Source organism: Nuphar pumila, chromosome 10, assembly GCF_984573655.1.
Source record: "Nuphar pumila chromosome 10, dmNupPumi1.hap1.1, whole genome shotgun sequence".
NCBI classification, from domain to species: Eukaryota; Viridiplantae; Streptophyta; class Magnoliopsida; order Nymphaeales; family Nymphaeaceae; genus Nuphar; species Nuphar pumila.
Window position 1 is genome coordinate 75,256,341 of NC_143258.1, and position 19,013 is coordinate 75,275,353.

General features: G+C 35.4%; 1 protein-coding gene across 1 annotated transcript; it reads left to right on the plus strand.

Moving 5' to 3' along the window:
* The first annotated feature begins 34 nt into the window (after positions 1 to 34).
* On the plus strand, positions 35 to 17,802 carry LOC149826844 (cytochrome b-c1 complex subunit Rieske-4, mitochondrial-like). The gene is made up of 2 exons (XM_090018993.1): positions 35 to 271; positions 16,873 to 17,802. The coding sequence occupies exons 1-2, from the start codon at positions 94 to 96 to the stop codon at positions 17,511 to 17,513; spliced, it is 819 nt and encodes a 272-aa protein (XP_089875119.1). The 5' UTR covers positions 35 to 93; the 3' UTR covers positions 17,514 to 17,802.
* The last annotated feature ends 1,211 nt before the right edge of the window (positions 17,803 to 19,013 follow it).

Consider the following 19,013-nt stretch of genomic DNA (forward strand, 5'->3'; position numbering starts at 1 on the left):
TTCCTGGAATAACTTACGCTCTAACCTTCACCCTCATTGTTGAAGCGGGCGACAGAGAGAGAGAGAGAGAGAGAGAGAGAGAGAGAGAGAGAGATGTTGCGAATCGCAGGAAGGAGGCTCTCCTCGTTCTCGAGGGCATCGTCACCGTCGACGTCTGCCTTCTTCTCCAGGAACTTGCAAATCTCCGAGGACGATTCGTCCACTCTGATCGCCCGTCGTTCCTCTTCCCTTGGAGCTAACCCTAATTGGATCCAGCGGTCTGCGGTCAGAGGTAAAAGGAAAAGAAAAAGAAAGAAAAAAAGCCACCTTAACCTGAGTCTAGGGTTTCTTCTTCTTGATGTGTGATCTGCACTTGTTTTTGTTCCGATTCTTCCTACCCTAATCCTTTGAGTTCCTGTTAATTTTTTTTATGTGTCTTCGTTCTGTTCGTTTTCGTGTGTGTGTGTGTGTGTTGGGGGGGGGGGGGTGTACCCGTGATGCTGATTTTATGGCGACTGGGTTTACAAAATCAGGGTTTCTGCTTCTTTCATTTATCGATCTGTTCTTTTAGGATGAGGTATCTTTGATGGAAAATTCTGTCAATGATTGCTCAATGATTGGGTTTAAAGGTTGCTCCTTTTTTGTGATTAAGCTGTTGAAGTATCTAGAAGGTTGCAGGTTTTGGGTGGATTCTTCTTTTTTTTTATTTCTCGGAAACTAAAATGGTTATCTTTTTAAGGGGATATCGTAATTTTTATTGGGGCGTTTTTTTTTTTTTCCAGATGATGTTGGGTCAATAGTAGTAAAGTCCTTGAGGACCTCCACATATTGTTGGGAAATAGTCAATTTTCCCTTAAACGCCATGTTGTTAAAGAATAACTATTCAAGCATTTCATGTAAAGGTTCCGTTTTATCATTCTCTTTCCATATCAAGTGAGACAGTTGGGCGGACTTCACGGTTTCTGAATACAAGGAGAGAATAATTTGACATAGAATTAGGGCATGCTAGTTGTACATTTGATCCGATGAGCCTAGTCATGTTAAGAAAACTTCTACTGATTGTAATATAAATGGTACCAAGTTTGCATTCTTTAAACAAATCCATGATTTTAGGAAATCATTATAAGATTACAGTTAAGAAGCTAAAATTTCATCCGTCCAACCATTCATTTGTTTGCTTGTTCTAATCCAATATTACCCATGGGAAAAGGGTATTGCAAATTGAATTTGCTCCAATTACTTTGTTGATCTCTATGTTTGGAGCAAAGTTGCTAGTTTGGGAATCAGAAAAAAGAAGCGATTCATAAATCACAAATGAGAAGTGAGAATCAACATAAGAATCATGTTGGATGTGAAACAAAAATCTAACCAGAAATGAGATAGAATTAAATGAAAAGTGAAGAATTATTTTTTAAACTATTGAAAACATATGATTGTGTTATAGAAAGGTAAAGAGTTGGAAACATCACCGTCTTAGAAGTAAATAGCGAATGCATATTCAACATGTAGTATTAATGTTTACATGTCATAAGTCAACTTAAAGCAAATGCTAAATCTTCATGTGGCAAGTAACATGCTGTAAAAGGTATATAGTCCATGCTATGAATGGATTAATCAGAATTCTAGTCTCTAACGAGATAGAAATAATAAAATCGCATAATCATATTGTGATTATAATCGTGATTTGCTTTTCATCGAATCAAGATTTCTATGTGAAGGAATTACAAATCCTATTTCTTTAGATTGAAATTCCATTGCTTTCCCTGATGCTTTAGAAGCGAGGAATTTTCAATTCCAAAGTGTGGTTTCCCAAAAGCATGCTTCCTACTCTTGTATGATGCTTCCAATAACTTTTTAGAGGTTTGTTTTGACCATTTTGGGGTGTTGAGTTGACGTGGGTTTGCCCAGGTTTAGATTATGTATGCCTTGAAGAATTCTAAAAATCTAATAACCAACTAATCTACCATATACCATCATTATTTGGGTCATTTAACCTGTTTTATTTCACTATTTTGTGCACATGTTTCTTTCCGTGATTTCTCCATTTTTGAGTTTTAAATCAGTCTTTGAAACCACTCTTGATGTCTTGCTCAGTTTTGTATATCTTTTACTTGTCATCAACGTCTTCAATATTTCCTTCTAGAATTTGAACTTCTCTCTTGAGTGCTCATGTGGTGCACTGTGAGAAAAAATAAGAGTGCATGTGATATTAAAAGATATACCAAAGAAGTTATTCTTCCTTTACTATTTTCTGTTGCTTCTTGATTATGTTGTGTTAGCACAATGAATCATGCATAGCAGTTTGGTTTTGGCTTTCCTATTCTTCTTTTTAAGTTTTAACTATCCAGTCAAGGTCTAAGAAATACTGTGTCTTCTATCACTTTTTGTTCCCTGTCTTCTTTAGTCAAAATGGATTGGGTGTGGCAGTTTTGTAGCCTTTCTCTATGCTTTTGTCACAATTTAGTCTACATCGGGCAGAAGTCCATATTCGCTGAAATTGTGATGTAAATTAAGGTTTCTACAGGGGGAAGATGTCAATAATGCACTAAAGTGGCAAAAATCAAGGACTCTTGAGGAAATTACCATCAGAAATTGACATGTTGAAGATAAATCCTACATAATGGGATTGCCATTGTTAAAATGTATTATATATATAGTCTTTTACTGTGTATGTAAACTGAAATACCCATCAGGGGTATTTCAGTAATTTCAGCTTGTGACAGGTATCAGTCCACTAGGAACTGACGACTTTAGGTTTTTTATTTCTTTTATTTTTTCTTTTTATTTTTGTAATAATTGTTGTACCTGTACCTGTACCTGTATTGGGTGCTGGTCCAACTAGCCGTTGGGGCTGACCCAACATCTAGTTGGGTCGGCCCCTTGTTGCATGGAGTGCCTATTTAAAGGCACTCCTTCCTCTTGTATTAGCTATGCTTGTTGCCAAGCATATTTGAATAAAAGCCCTTATTATTTTTATGTGTTCTTGCTCTCTTTTGAGAGATTGTGTGTTAGGCCTTAGTGGCTCATTGTATTTGGCCCATTAGAGGCTTTTGTATTTGTGAGTGTGCACCTTTGTAGGGACTTTGTGGCGTTGTATTTGTTAGAAAATAACATATATATGTATATACTTGAATACATACATACATACTCTTCGTAAATACTTATATGTATATAAATATATATTTAAAGTATATACGTATATCTTTGTAATCTTTATTTTTCTGTATTTTTGTTTTATTTCTTTTTATTCTTTTTCTGTTTTGTCTTTTTCCCTAACAGTCATAATGATTGTCAATTCACAGTCAACAGTCAATATTTGACTGTTGACAAAGAGCTGTTGGGCTACTCCCAACGACTCTAATTGGAGCTGTTGGGAACAGCCCAACAACTCTTTCAAGTGAGCCAACACTATAAATAAGGGCCATTTGTGCCCATTGTAAAACACTTTTTGTAGAGGGTTTTACCCCTCAATAATATTCTGATTAACGTGCTTTTAAGCACTCTTTTTACATCTTGCCGTGAAGCATTTATATGCTATTTTGTTCTAGCATATTTGGTGGATATATGTTTTGTCAAGTTATTTATTAAACTTGATTATTTGTGAGGCATTTTTTCATGGTATCAGAGCTTGGTGTATGATCATCTGTGCATTGGTGGGCTGCCTCGAAAAGCGTGTTTATTCCTCTTCGTGGTGGTGATTTCTTTTTCTCTTCTAATTCACCATGGGTGAATTTTTCCCACACAATACAAGCAACTCCAACTTTATTCCACCATTCAAACTTCACGGAAATGAAGCAACTCTAACATTTGGGCAGGACACTTGGAGACATTCATCAAGGGTCAAGGTTTGTGGGGATTCGTAAGAGGTATTATTCTTGAACCTACGTTCAAAATTACATTAGGTGAAAATGGGGTTGAGACTAGTCTTGACGAAAGAGACAAAGCCATGGAAGAATACTACAAGAAATTGGATGAATAGGAAATGAAAAATGCAAAAATTCTTTCATGGATGCTAAGTGGAGTTGATAAAAAAATTGCCTCAAACCTATTATGCTACAAAAAGGCAAATGAAGCATGAAAATATTTTAGAGGTATGTTTACCGAAAAAAGATATGGCTCACAAGTATTATCTCCAAGAAAAAGTTAGAAATATCAAACAAGGAGATAAAAATGTAAGAGATTACTTTATGAAGTTATCTTCTATTTGGACCCAACTTGCCCAATTTGAACCCAAATGGGAAGGTAAGTGTATATAAATGCGAAGAGTTCAAGTTGAAGAAGATAGACTCTTCGCTTTTCTCTATGGTTTGAGACCCGAGTTTGAACAAACAAGGGCTTCCTTGCTATCATCTTGATCACCTCCTCCTATTCATGAGATTCTCACTAAGCTTAGTGGAGAAGAAACTAGGCTAAATATGAGTAAAAATGTTAGTGTGCTTGCTACTTCTAGTAATGGCTAAGAAGAGGATTGCGCACTTGCCGCATCAAAACTAGGGCATTATATCAAGTCATATAGACCTCCTCATTTTAGTAAGAATAGAGGAGAATAAAAAATCATTTGTCATAACTGTAATGAGCTCGTTCATATTAGGCCTCAATGTCCTAAATATAAATACAGGCCTCAAGAAAAATGTGTTCCCGCTGTACCATCAAAACAATATGAAGATAATCTAAATCTCAAAGATCTCATTTGCAACAATTGATGAAAGGATCTACCTCAGGAGTGGCCATTGCATCCTCTTCTACTCCTAGCATGTGCTATTGGCTTCTTGATTCGAGAGGTTCATTTCATATGATTCCACAGATGTCTATTTTATCTGAATGTCAACCTAACTCAAATGCATCCTTTGTTTCCACCAGAGTTACCGGAAGCGCCTAGGCAAAAGGGGAAGCGCGAAACGTCGCGCTTCCGAAGCGTGAGGGGAAGCGTCCCCCTTTTTTGGGAAGTGCGCTTCCCTTTTTTGGGAAGTGCGCTTCCCTTTTATGGGAAGTGCGTCCCCCTTTTATGGGAAGCGCGCTTCCCCCACGCTCCCCCCTCGCTTCCCCATTTTTTTCATTTTTTCGCTTCCCCCTCGCTTCCTAGGTCGCTTCCGAGACGGTTCAGAATTTTCTTCTAAGTGGTCCCTCGCTTCCCCGCTTCCTAAATTTTTGAAAGTGCCTCGCTTCCCGCTCCCGTATCGCTTCCCGCTCCCGCTTCCTCGACTGGTAACTCTGGTTTCCACTGCCGATGGCACTGCCTTGAAAATAGAAGGTGTTGGAATTTTTAAAAATGATTTGTCAAAATACAACAAATTTTATATTTCAAAAATAAGATTTATACCAAAACTTCATCTTAACCTACTTTCTGTTTCTCAAATCTCGGATCATAGATGTGATGTCATATTCTCATCAAATAAATATTGGGTGCAGGATCGCCAGTCAAGGAAATTGATTGGGGAAGGATCTAGGCAAGGATATCTTTATTATATGATTTTTTTTTGTATTTCAAAGAAATCATTTTGTAATATTGTCCAAACAAAAGATATACGGACTTGGCATTATAGACTTGGGCATCCAAATATAAGAAAATTAAATTTTGTACCTATTACCAAGAATCTTTGTAAATATAATTTTGAATGTAAAGAATGTTTACTTGGTAAAATGACAGCCTTGTCTTATGGTGAAAGAACTTTTTTCTCTTCAAAGCTTTTTGAATTAGTCCATTCAGATGTGTGGGGCCCTGCTCCCGTAGCCTCTAAAGGAGAATTCTCTTATTATGTGGTGTTTATCGATGACTTCACTATAGATTGTTGGATTTACTTCCTTAAATTTAAATATGATGTATTTACAATCTTTAAAATGTTCCATAACATGATTAAAATTCAATATGAAAGTAAGCTAAAAATTCTAAGAACTAACTCTTGAGGAGAATACTTGTCAAATGAATTTAAACAATTTTTAGAAAACGAATGAATTTTACATCAAAGATCGTGTCCTAGAACACCACAACAAAACAGAATTTCAGAAAGAAAATACATTATGGAAACGGCAAGGACTCTTCTTATTGCTAAGAATATTCCAAAAAATCTTTGGGCCGAAGCTACATTAACCTCAGTATACCTTATGAACAGAATGCCTTCAAAAACTTTGTCCAATGAAATTCCTTTTGAAAAATTATTCAAATATCAACATGACTATCAAAGACTAAGAATCTTCAGTTGTAAGTGTTATGTTTTAAATGATAAATGAGATAAACTATCTTCTAAGGCTATTCTCTGTGCGTTCATTGGGTATTTGAAATGCAAAAAGGATTTAAATGTTATGATATAAAAAATGATAAACTTCTAGTCTCGAGGAATGTTAATTTTGTTGAAAATGAAAGTGGATTTGAAGGAAACATATCGCAAAACATAAATTTTGGTTACTCTTTTTTATTTAAACTATTGTCTAATGATGAAAATATTTGTGTAGAACCTCCTATTGAGAATAGAACAACAATTGAACCAATAGTTTACACTAGAAGAAATCAAACCGTACTCGATGAAGGTACAAATCAAAGTAACCATGAAACATTAGAAATTCCCTCAGAACAAACCACTATTCGTAGATCTGAATGAATCTCAAGAATTTCAAATAAATTTGTGTCTTATGACTCATTTTCTCCTAAACATAGAGCATGTCTTATAGCTATTCATTTATATTTTGAACCCTCATGTTACAATGAAGCAAAAAATTTACCCGAATGGATAAAAGCTATGCATATAAAATTAGACGCTCTTAAAGAAGCTAATACTTGTGAAATTATAAAATTACCCATTGGAAAGATCACTATAGGTTGTAGATGGGTTTTTAAAGTAAAAACCAAAAGTGATGGATCCTTGGAATGACATAAAGTCGGTTGCCAAATGATATTCTCAGGAATACAAAGTCGATTATGAAGAAACTTTTGCTCTTGTTGCCAGGATGACCATTGTTCGAATTCTTGTAGCTATTCCAGCTACTAAAAATTGAAATATATTTCAAATGGATGTTAAAAATGCTTTTTTAAATGGAAATCTCAATGAAGAAGTATACATGGATGTTCCACCTGGATTGATAATTCCTTCAGGCAAAGTGCTTAAATTAAAAAAGGCATTGTATGGCCTCAAACAAGCACCTAAAGCTTGGTTTGATACTTTTAACAATGTTATTACAGGATATGGTTTTAAACCATGTTATAAGATACAATGTTATTTATCAAGAATTCTTTTGCAGGTATTATAATTTTACTCTTATATGTTGATTACAAGTAGTGACAAAGATTGAATCAAGAAAGTAAAACAGTTTTTGAAAAATTCTTTTGAAATGACATATCTTGGGTTCCTAACATACTTTCTTGGTATAGGAGTATCATATTCTAACATAGGGTACATATTGTCACAAACAAAGTTTGATTCAGATATTATTGACAGGTCAAAACTATCAGATGATAAAGTTGTTAACACTCCACAGACTGTTGGAACGAAGATGTGAGCCGATGATGGAGTTCCTTTGGACAGTCCAACTCCATTCAGACAACTCATGGGGTCTCTTATGTATTTAAGTATTATAAGATCAGACATAGCTCATGTTGTACATATAGCCAGTCAATTTCAACACGCTCCAACTTTAGCTCATATGAGTGCAGTCGTGAGAATTATCAAATACATTAGAGGCACAATAAATAAGGGAGTTTTTCTATCATCTTCTTCCTCCTTAGATCGTATTGCATACTCTGATACTGATTGGGGAAGGGATCCAAATAATAGGAGATCAACAACTGGTTTTTGTGTGTTTCTAGGTGAATCATTGATTTCATGAAGGTGCAAGAAACAACAAAAGGTGTATTTATCATCTACAAAAGCTAAATATAGAGCAATGACGACTACTACCATGAAAATCATGTGGCTCAAGCAACTAATTTCAGATATTGGAATTCATCTTCAGAATCCTACAAGATTTTGTTGTGACAACAAAATCTCTATATACATTGCTCGAAATCATACTTTTCATGAAAGAACTAAGCATATAGAGATGAACTGTCATTTCGTTCGTGAAGAATACTTAAAGAAGACTATTAATCTTCCCTATGTGACATCAGAATATCAACTTGCTGATTTATTCACCAAGATTCAACTTTTTACTTAACAAACTTTCGGTGATTTCACCATAAGTTTGAGGGAGACTGTTAGAAAATAACATATATATATATATATACTCTTCGTAATATAAAAGTATGTATATGTATATAAATATATATTTAAAGTATATATATATATCTTTGTAATCTTTATTTTTCTGTATTTTTGTTTTATTTCTTTTTATTCTTTTTCTGTTTTGTCTTTTTCCCTAACAGTCATAATGACTGTCACTGTACAGTCAACAGTCAATATTTGACTGTTGACAAAGAGCTGTTGGGCTACTCCCAACGGCTCTAATTAGAGCTGTTGGGAACAGCCCAACAGCTCTTTCAAGTGAGCCAGCACTCTATAAATAAGGGCTATTTGTGCCCATTATAAAACATTTTTTGTAGAGGGTTTTACCCCTCAATAATATTCAGATTAACGTGCTTTTAAGCACTCTTTTTACATCTTTGTCGTGAAGTATTTATATGCTATTTTGTTCTAGCATATTTGGTGGATGTATGTTTTGTCAAGTTGTTTATTAAATTTGATTATTTGTGAGGCTTCTTTTCAGTATTTGTGCACTTGTTGTTTCATTTCTGGCGTTTATGAAGGTGGCATTTGTTCACTGGACTTCAATCATAGTCATTTCACCTACAACTGAACCTTTTTTTTATTTCAACACTGTTTAGGCGCTGTTTGCATATTTTCTGACAAACAGGTCTTGGGTAGCATACATTTTGAACAGAATTGGATAAGTTTGATTTTATTTTAGGCGATGTTTGATTGCATATTTTCAGAGAAACAGGTCTTGTGTAGCATACATTTTGAGCAGAATTGGATAAAGTTTGATTTAATTTTAGGCACATGTTACTCCAAAAGAAATGCTAGCTCCTTAGGTCTTGTGTAGCATACACGTGATCTGGCTAGAGCTTACTGCACAAGTAAATCTTGCAAAACACAGTAAATTGTACTTGTGTTTTGTACAAAATGTATTTCATGGTCCAACCAAACACCCTCTTACTGTCTATAGCGACCTATTGCTTCAGCAATGGGCAATGAATTTCTCTAGTTATGCAAACTGAATTCTGGCAACTCATTTCTCTTTTGAATGTAAGTGATTGATTGAAGTTGTTTTTGGATTGGTGATCAGCAACATCCATATTACTCAAATTTTGCATAAATCACCAAAGGTAAAGGAGGAAAAAAGGGACAAGCAGCCTTTTCTTGAAAATTAAATCTAGCATATTTACTTTTTAAGGTTGTTTAAGTAAATTAACTCTTTCTGAGTTGCATCCATTTACTTCAGTAGAATATATTTCTAGACTCTAGATTGAAAAGTAGGTACCAGCACTTGAAAAAGGATATTTTTTGGAAAAGAGAAGGAACACAAAATGGAGTACTTTAATCAGTTTGTTAGATGGGTTTTAACTACAAAAGTAGTTGTATTAATCTTTATTTAATTCCTTTAAGAAATCTTTATTTAAGCAGCGAGAGACCTTGGCTGCGATATCATTTTATGTATGTCGCATTCTCTTTTATGTTTTATATTTTGGGGACAAAGGAGCTAGTTGGATGGTGAAGTCACACTATCATAGCTGGCAGGTTTTGGGCTTAGATCCATGGGGCTATTATCAAGCCTGCCTATCAAAAACTGTCAAAATAACTTTTTATATTCTATTTGAAAACTGTGTGTGAGTACGCACACACAAAGAGAGAGTGGTAAAATCTTAACAGGTTATTGTGGTTGAACTTGTTGAAGCTAAAATAACTGCATGTACCTAATCCAAAACCATCCATAGTTTAGTCTAGTGTGTTATGTAACTTATGTTATAAATTTGAAATAGTATAAATATGTTTTAAATTTGCTTTTATTCCATTCTCCTTGACTGGGTCAGGCCTAATATTACTCAAATTTTGCATAAATCACCAAAGGTACAACAACAACAACAACAACAACAACTATGCCTTCATCCCAAAACAATTGGGGTCGGCGATATGAACCAACAAAGAAAATCATTATGGGTCTTCCACATGAATCCTTTTCCTCCATTCATTTTTATCCAATGCCATGTCCTCGGTGAGGTTCAAAGCATTCATATCCTTTCTTATCACCTCCATCCATGTCTTCCTAGGCCTACCCCGACCTCTTTTAACTAATATATTTTCCCATTTCTCCATCCTTCTAACTGGAGCATCATTAGGCCTTCGTCGAATATGTCCGAACCATCGTAAACGATTCTCTCTCATCTTATTTTCAATGGGTGCAACGCCTACCTTCTTACGTATCTCCTCGTTCCGAATCTTATCTTTTATTGTATTTCCACACATCCATCTCAGCATACGCATCTCAGCTACACTCATTTTTTGAATATGATGTCTCTTGGCAGCCCAACATTCCGTACTATATAGTAAAGCGGGCCTAATAGTCGTCCTATAAAACTTTCCCTTCAACCGCAATGGCATTCTACGATCGCACAACACTCCAGTTGCACTCTTCCATTTCATCCACCCAACCTTTATTCTATGATTTACATCTCCATCAATTTCTCCATACTTTTGAATGATAGATCTCAAATATTTGAAAGAATCATCCACCGGTATTTCGCACTACACTCCCATCACTACTTCGTTGCTTACTAAATCGACATTCCATGTATTCTGTCTTACTCTTAACTTAAAACCTCTTGCTTCCAATGTCTGTCTCCATAATTCTAACTTAGCATTAACCCCAGCTCTAGACTCATCAATCAAAACAATATCATCAGCAAACAACATAAATCACCAAAGGTAAAGGATGAAAAAAGGGACAAACAGTCTTTTCTTGAAAATTAAATCCAGCATATTTACTTTTTAAGGTTGTTTAAGTAAATTAACTTTTTCTGAGTTCCATCCATTTAGTTCGGTGGAATAGATTTCTAGCCTCTAGATTGAAAAGTATCTACCAGCACCTGAAAAAAGGATCTTTTTTGGAAAAAGGAAGGAACACAAAATGGTGTACTTTTTTAATCAGTTTGTTAGATGGGTTTTAACTACAAAAGTAGTTGTATTAATCTTTGTTTAATTCCTTTAAGAAATCTTTATTTAAGCAGCGAGCGAAACAGATTCTATTTGAGACTTTTAACTGCAGCTAGGTGCTAATGCATTTGGATTATAAGATTTTACTGTTGAGAAGATAAGCAACTCTTAAAATCAGCTTTTAGAGTTACCAGCGAGTGGTTAAAATCGAAATTTGTCTTGAAATCGCTGATAAGAACACACATAAAAGATTATGTGCCCCTCTCCTCCCCCCACCCACCCCACCCAAAAAAAACTTTGTCTCACTCTAGGACCATCGAGTATCCTTTTTATGCCCTTCCACTACTTGAGAAGTTTTTCAAGTTTTATGGAGGCTTATGTGAAACAATTTTTGTAGTACTAACAAATCTAAGACCTGTCAAGAAAAGCCTGCAATATTCCTGTTATTAGGAAAGTTATAGATGTAGATGAAAGCAGTAGAAAATGGGGGGAAATAGATTGGAGAGGAGAACAGAAGCTGAGCCTAGAATTTCTGTGGACTTTCACTCCCATGAAATGTCTCCTTTGTGATATTTCTAGATAAACATGTTTAGCCTTAAGTAGGTCTTTTACAAATGATGCACAACATGTTGATAATTTACACATATACCCCATGAATATCACAGAACAAATATTACTGTTACACCCCATAGGTGCAAATGACTGAAATGCCCATGGGAATAGCTGCTAGGAGTTACAAGATGTTCTGTAAATAATTCTTTTGGAAAAAGATATTTGTTTACTGGATATAATGCCAGATATAGAAGTCCCCCCAAAATCCTTCCCTGCAATAGAAAAGAGGGAAACAAAATCAGAATTATGTACCTATAGAAGGGTAGGTGATTATGGCCTTCAGAAGAAATCATCTTGAAGTAATGATTTGTTTGGTACTTATTGCTGTACGTATTGGACAATATGTGTTATGACATGTATATTTGGAAGTTCAAGTAACCCCATGAATATCACAGAATGACAAATATTACTGTTACACCCCATAGGTTCAAATAACTGAAATGTTCATGGGAACAGCTGCTAGGAGTTACAAGATGTACTGGATATAATGCAGATATAGAAGTCCCCCGACAATCCCTCCCTGCAATAGAAAAGAGCAGTGTTATCAAAAACGCGCCTTGAGGCGCAAAAGGCGCGCCTCGCCTTGAGGCGCGGCCCTCTGTGCCTCAAGGTGCAAGCCTGAGGCACAAAAAATATTTTTTTTTACAACAAGATTTCTGAGATATAATCAACAAAGTTTTTGTAGGTTAATCTCATATATTTTTCAGTTATTTCAGTTATGTAATAAGTTTCTTAGTATATTACTATATTTTAACTTTTGTTGGTTAATCTCGTATATTTTTCAGTTATTTCAGTCATGTAATTAGTTTCTTAATATATTTTAACTTTTGTTGGTTAATCTCATATATTTTTCAGTTATGTAATCAGTTTTTTAGTTACTTTTATATGTTAATCTCATATTTTTTGAATAATCTCATATATTTTAGCTTTTGTAGGTTAATCTCATATATTTTTCAGTTATTTCAGTTGTGTAATCAGTTTCTTAGTATATTTTAACTTTTGTTGGTTAATCTCATATATTTTCCAGTTATGTAATCAGTTTTTAGTTACTTTTATATGTTAATCTCACATTTTTTAGAATAATCTCATATATTTTAACTTTTGCAGGTTAATCTTATATATTTTTCAGTTATTTCAGTTATGTAATTAGTTTCTTAGTATATTTTAACTTTTTTTGGTTAATCTCATATATTTTCCAGTTATGTAATCAGTTTTTTAATTACTTTTATATGTTAATCTCATATTTTTTAGAATAATCTCATATATTTTCCAGTTATGTAATTGGTTTCTTAGTATATTTTATCTTTTGTTGGTTAATCTCATATATTTTCCAGTTATGTAATCATTTTTTAGTTACTTTTATATGTTAATCTCATATTTTTTAGAATAATCTCATATATTTTAACTTTTGTAGGTTAATCTCATATATTGTCCAGTTATTTCAGTTATGTAATCAGATTCTTAGTATATTTTAACTTTTTTTGGTTAATGTCATATATTTTCCAGTTATATAATCAGTTTTTAGTTACTTTTATATGTTAATCTCATATTTTTTAGTACTTATTTGAGATTTTCTATTTTTTATTGGTTGTTATTTCATCAATAAAGCATTTCTTTATTTATTTGTATTTTTAGATATTTTTTTATAAATTTTTTGAAGTTTTCAAAAAAAAAATTGAGGCTTACGCCCCCCCTCGGTTTTTGGTGGAGGGCCTCGCTACCCCCTCAACGCTTTTCACAACACTGGAAAAGAGGGAAACAGAATTATGTACCTTTAAAAGGGTAGGTGATTATGGACTTCAAAAGAAATCATCTTGAAGTAATGATTTGTTTGGTACAACCTTATTGCTGCACGTATTGGACGTTATGACATGTATTTTTGGGAGTTCAAGTAAAGATCAGATCATCAGACATTTCAATTCAAAGGCGTGGGTTTTTATTGTTGAGGCACATTCTTGTCATCTTTGACTCTTGAGGAATTCATTAGAGTTGATCATTGTTGAATGTTATAATATAATGTCAGTCAAAGAAGAGTATATTTTTGGTTTCTGATATGAGTTGAACGTGGAAGGTGATTGGGAATGAAGACCTTCCGTATACAATACCTTATAGTAGCAGTGTCTTTAAGCTTATGGCATTCCATTGCTTTTCATTTTTTAAACACTTCTTTTGGTCTTCAGGTGCCGGCTTACAAGGTTTTAAGCTACATTGGTTGGAACCTCCATGGGCGTTCAAGATTTTGAGTCCTACACTCTATGGCGTATAAGTGAGATGTTTAGGGCCTTTTCTTTGTTTATGCCTTGTTAAGGTTTGGGAAGTGTAACAAACCTAGGTTAGGTTTTGTGAAGCCTATCAGAAGTTAGGCCACATTGGCCTCATCTCCAATTCTTATTCAATATATAGCAGCAGAAGGGTGTGCAAGATCCATGAAGAGGGTGAAGTTTATCCTGATGCATAGGTGGCCTTCTCATCAATGGAGGTCCTTATGAAGTATGAACTTCCATTGTATTTTTTTAATATTTAACCTCTATGCCCTTCCCAATGTAATTTCTGGGTTGCTCTATCTAACGTGGATCTTTAAAGAGCCAGTTTTCATTTCCTGGGACCAAATCTATGTACTGATATGTTGAACAAGAGTTTCTTGTGGCACAATCAATAGGATTGGGACCACTCTCATGCATTTGCCTATCTTGGGTCAAATGTAATTGCTTTTATTGGTAAGGTTGCAAAATCATAGAGAAGGTGGTCTTGGATTCAAATCCAAGCTAGGGTTATCATTCAGCTCAACTGAATGGGAAAAAGAAATGTACCGGTATTCTCATCCATTTTATCCCACATTTTTTATTTTTGTAGGAATTGAAATGTATCTCTTTTTTTCTTTGTCACAAACTTTTGGATTACTTTGGACAAATATAATACTTAAAAATTTAAAATATATGTTAATATGTTTGGAAGTAATAATATTATAATGTTTAATCCTTTAGACATGCACATTCTCTGTGTTTATTGTCAATCTTATTGTGTCTCCTTTCTACTGTCTTCTGATTTCTTACTCTGTAATTTTTTTCCTGTTAGTATCATTGTTTCTAGCTGTTTTACTTTTCATTAAAACCCACAATCTGCTTATTTGTTATTATTTATGTATATACAAATAATGAGTTTTGTATACTTAATGATCTGTATAACCTGTAGCAGAAAAATAACTGTCTTTGTGCTTAATCTCATGCATCTATTCATAAGTTGAGGTACAGTTGCTTTGCTAGTGCATGGTTTGCACATAAAAGCATAATTTTGTCGATAGGGACGACTAGTTCCATCAGGTTCAGTGTAGTTACTTGTGCACATGCACGTGCCTGTACACACACCATACCACTGCCAAATTATACCTGAAGCTGTGAACTCCATGCATTTGTGAGAGAGAAAGACCCTACATATTTATATAGTTCTAAAACAACTACCTGTTTTAGGCCTGGAGAGGGCTAGACTTGCTCGGCATATTTCTTAGGTCTGAGCTAGGGCAAGCAATTTGTACCAAGTCCAAAAGATATGTGAACACATCTGAAAAAGCGACTAGATCCAAGCTTCTCACATGGGTACTACAGAATAGCAGCTAAATGTTTTGACACTGGTATTGCTGGTCACGGGGGTTCTTGAGCACTGTTTCAGTTCCAAAGCATTATCACAAGTCTATGTATCAGCAGTATATAGTTTGACCTCTATATTGTCTATTGGATAGCCTATAGGTCCCCTATATATAGTCAGCCTATATATAATTATATATGCATAATATTGTCAATTATGAGTAACTAAATTGTTACCGACACAAAATAACTAACATTAAACAATATTGATCATTAATGTACCCTAAATTGTCATCTTAACAATATCCTTTACCTTGGTATCAGGTTAAATTTTTTATGATCTTGATATTATTATTAGCAAATGGTTTTACAACTCCAACTGATTGGGGAAATTGGTTTTTTGGGGCTATCTTAATAAAGCCCTTAAACGTGTATCTTCTTTAAATTGAGGCTGAAATTTTGAATTGCTAAAACTAGGGCAACTCCAAATGAGGTAAACATAGAATAAAAAGAATTTGCTTACTTAGAGATCATGATATATAGCAATACCAATACTTTTGGTCGCTAATTTACATATCGGTTAGGTTTCGAGATACATTCCTATGTATCATGCTTTATTGCTGACAGTGCAAAAATTATTGCAACAATAGCCACAATCCCATGATTGGCTTATATCATTACCTATGTTACCAGGACACGGCAAAATGGGCCATGTACCCGTGTTGACACGGCCCGAAACGCGTATGGGTACGGGTGCGGCACGGGTACGTGGGCCTGTGGGTCGGGTCCAATTAAGACCCAACCCAAAACCCACTCTGGTTTTGTTTTTCTTTTTTCTTTCCTGTCAAACCTCCCCTTTCCCACCCTCAGCAGGAGGGGAGAAGAAGAAGAAAAAGAAGAGAGAGAGAGAGAGAGAGAGAGAGAGAGAGATGTTGGAACCTGTTTGGATGTTGATTTGGCTGGGAATTTCCCAATCTCCACCTTCTTCGTCTTCTCCTCATTCTCCTTCGTGGAGAGAGAGAGAGAGAGGGGTATGAGGTACCCCTTTCCTTTTATATAAAAACTTTTCATTCCCCCTCCTTTTTTTTGAAAATTAAACGTATAGACCTTGTTTTCTAAATTTTCATTTCCCTCCCCATTTTTCGAAAATTACACGTACAGACCTTTTTCTTTAAATTTTTAATATTGACCTTAATATGGATCCACATATGATCCAGACCCAAACCTTATAATATATATATCTATGTCCCCATACCCTCATTTTTTTAAAATTGCCGTGTCATACCCTCCGTACCCATACCCAGGTGACATAGATCATTACTGGCCTGGTCTAAAGCTGAAATCTCCATAGGTGGATTATATGCTAGATAAGGGAAAGAAATTGTTAAATGTTTCATAAGTTTTTGAGCACTTGTTGAAGAAGCATGATGTATTTTATATGCATTATATTCTCAATATCCGTTACTTTTGGCATGTATGTGTGATTACAAACATGATATGAACCATTTTTTTCCTTTTTATTATTGAAGTAGAGTTGCTCTTGCTGATTGCTGAATATGCAGGTTTTGCTTCTGAAACACTTGTTCCAAGGCACGACCTAGAGATCTCTGACCTTCCTGCTACAGTGGCAGCTGTGAAAAACCCAACTTCCAAGATTTTGTATGATGAATCTAATCACGAGAGGTTTCCACCTGGAGATCCCAGCAAGAGAGCCTTTGCCTATTTTGTATTGAGTGGTGGAAGGTTTGTGTATGCCTCATTGATCCGCCTGTTGGTTCTCAAGTTTGTCTTGAGCATGTCTGCTAGCAAAGACGTCCTTGCTTTAGCATCACTTGAGGTTGATCTGTCAAGCATTGAACCTGGGACCACCGTTACTGTGAAGTGGAGAGGGAAGCCTGTTTTCATTAGGCATCGGACAGAAGCTGATGTCAAGCTTGCAAACAGCGTTGATGTTGCCTCACTGCGTGATCCACAGGAGGATGCAGAGAGAGTCAAGAACCCTGAATGGCTTGTTGTAGTTGGAGTGTGTACTCACCTTGGCTGCATTCCATTACCAAATGCAGGAGATTTTGGTGGTTGGTTCTGTCCATGCCATGGATCTCACTATGACATTTCCGGCAGGATACGCAAGGGGCCAGCACCATACAACCTTGAGGTCCCAACATACGCCTTCTTGGAGGATAATAAGCTGATGATTGGTTGAATTCTTTTAGGAATGAACAGCTTCTGGTATGCTTCTACAACTTTTCATCAGTATTGAGACTTGAATGGACTTCTCATATGCTTATTTTGTGTTGATTATATTTTTGAGTTGTAGTAGCCAGTATTTTGTCTGGCATCATACTTTCTGAATAATGTTGGCCCTGAGAAATATAATCCAGTAAAAGTGCTTTACTGGGAAGAAAGGGACTTCTTGTTAGATTTTAGCTTGTATGGAATATTAAAATTTTCTTTTCGGTTATGCTAACTTATGTCTGAGATCTGAATTTTGTTTAATTGTTCAATTTTTTGAATTGTTAATCTAGTTAAGTTTCTGAATCAATAATGTAAAAGGATATACAAAAATGATTGGGTAATTTACACATAGGCACTATCTTTAGGTGAAATGCTCTGGCCATCCCCATTGGGGTGGGCATAGTTGCCACCAACAATCAAATGCCACCATTTGGCATTCATTAAGGAGCCTCTACCTTTAGAACCGATTCTACACGTAGAGTTACACAACCTGGGAACTCTCTCTCTCTCTCTCTCTCTCTCTCTCTCTCTCTCTCTCTCTCTCTCTCTCTCTCGTGGGGGCGACCCATAAATGGTCACCAAGTTGACAAAGGTGGCATGAGTTTGAAACCCGTGGATGCACATTCTTCGCCACAAGGACGAAGCTTGGTATACTCTTTATGGGCAAGGGAGGCCTGGCTTTTTATGCCAGTGAACTTGGTAGGTTTTCCCTTTATCATCAAAAGAAAAAGAAAAGAGGGCATGATGCAACAACATTCTTGTGTAATTTTTTTGCAAGGTATGGAATAATTTGTAAGAAACAAGTCAAGCTAAGAAACTGGAGTATCATGGTTTCCAACTGTGCTCGTTTTTCCCAAATGAGGTAAGCCTACCTACATTCATGCAGCCGATTAAACTGAAAAGGCATTAGTGATAAAAACATTTGGGTTTAAATTTCCAATAAAATCTGAGTCCATTTTGTCGGATTTGTTTGAAAGACCTGTACCGAATTACTAATTAAAGTCAGATTTGATTGAAGCACTTATGCAGCTGAGTCTGATTTCATGTAAACGTGTCCAAATAGGTCTGAATCAGATTATCTTAAATCCCAAAATATCCTAATCCTAGTCTAACCCCTGCACAGCCCTACCTGCGCAAGTCATGGAACTACTTGAAGAAATGCTATAGCGAAACATAGACTTGCTTTGCAAGCGATGTTTTAAGCAATCTTTAGCACGTCTTTTTTTTTTTTTTGAAAGGCAAGCTGGGATTAGGCAGACCTCTACCAGTTATACAACTATACCATTGGGCTTTGAACCTGCAACGTGCACTAACTGCTCCTACCAGACAAGCGGAGCTCCCGTTGGTAATCTTTAGCACGTCTTAGTACAAGTGGCCAGCAAAGCAAGCAACAAACAAATGCACATGAATACTCTCCATAAACCAGCCAACATCAATGGTGTGTAATGGACGCTTGAGATCTTTGAGC

Bases quoted from the DNA above. Each gene is read 5' to 3' on its own strand.
- LOC149826844 (XM_090018993.1), top strand. From the start codon at position 94: ATGTTGCGAATCGCAGGAAGGAGGCTCTCCTCGTTCTCGAGGGCATCG. The intron at 272-16,872 runs GTAAAAGGAAAA...CTGAATATGCAG, and splicing joins CCAGCGGTCTGCGGTCAGAG to GTTTTGCTTCTGAAACACTT.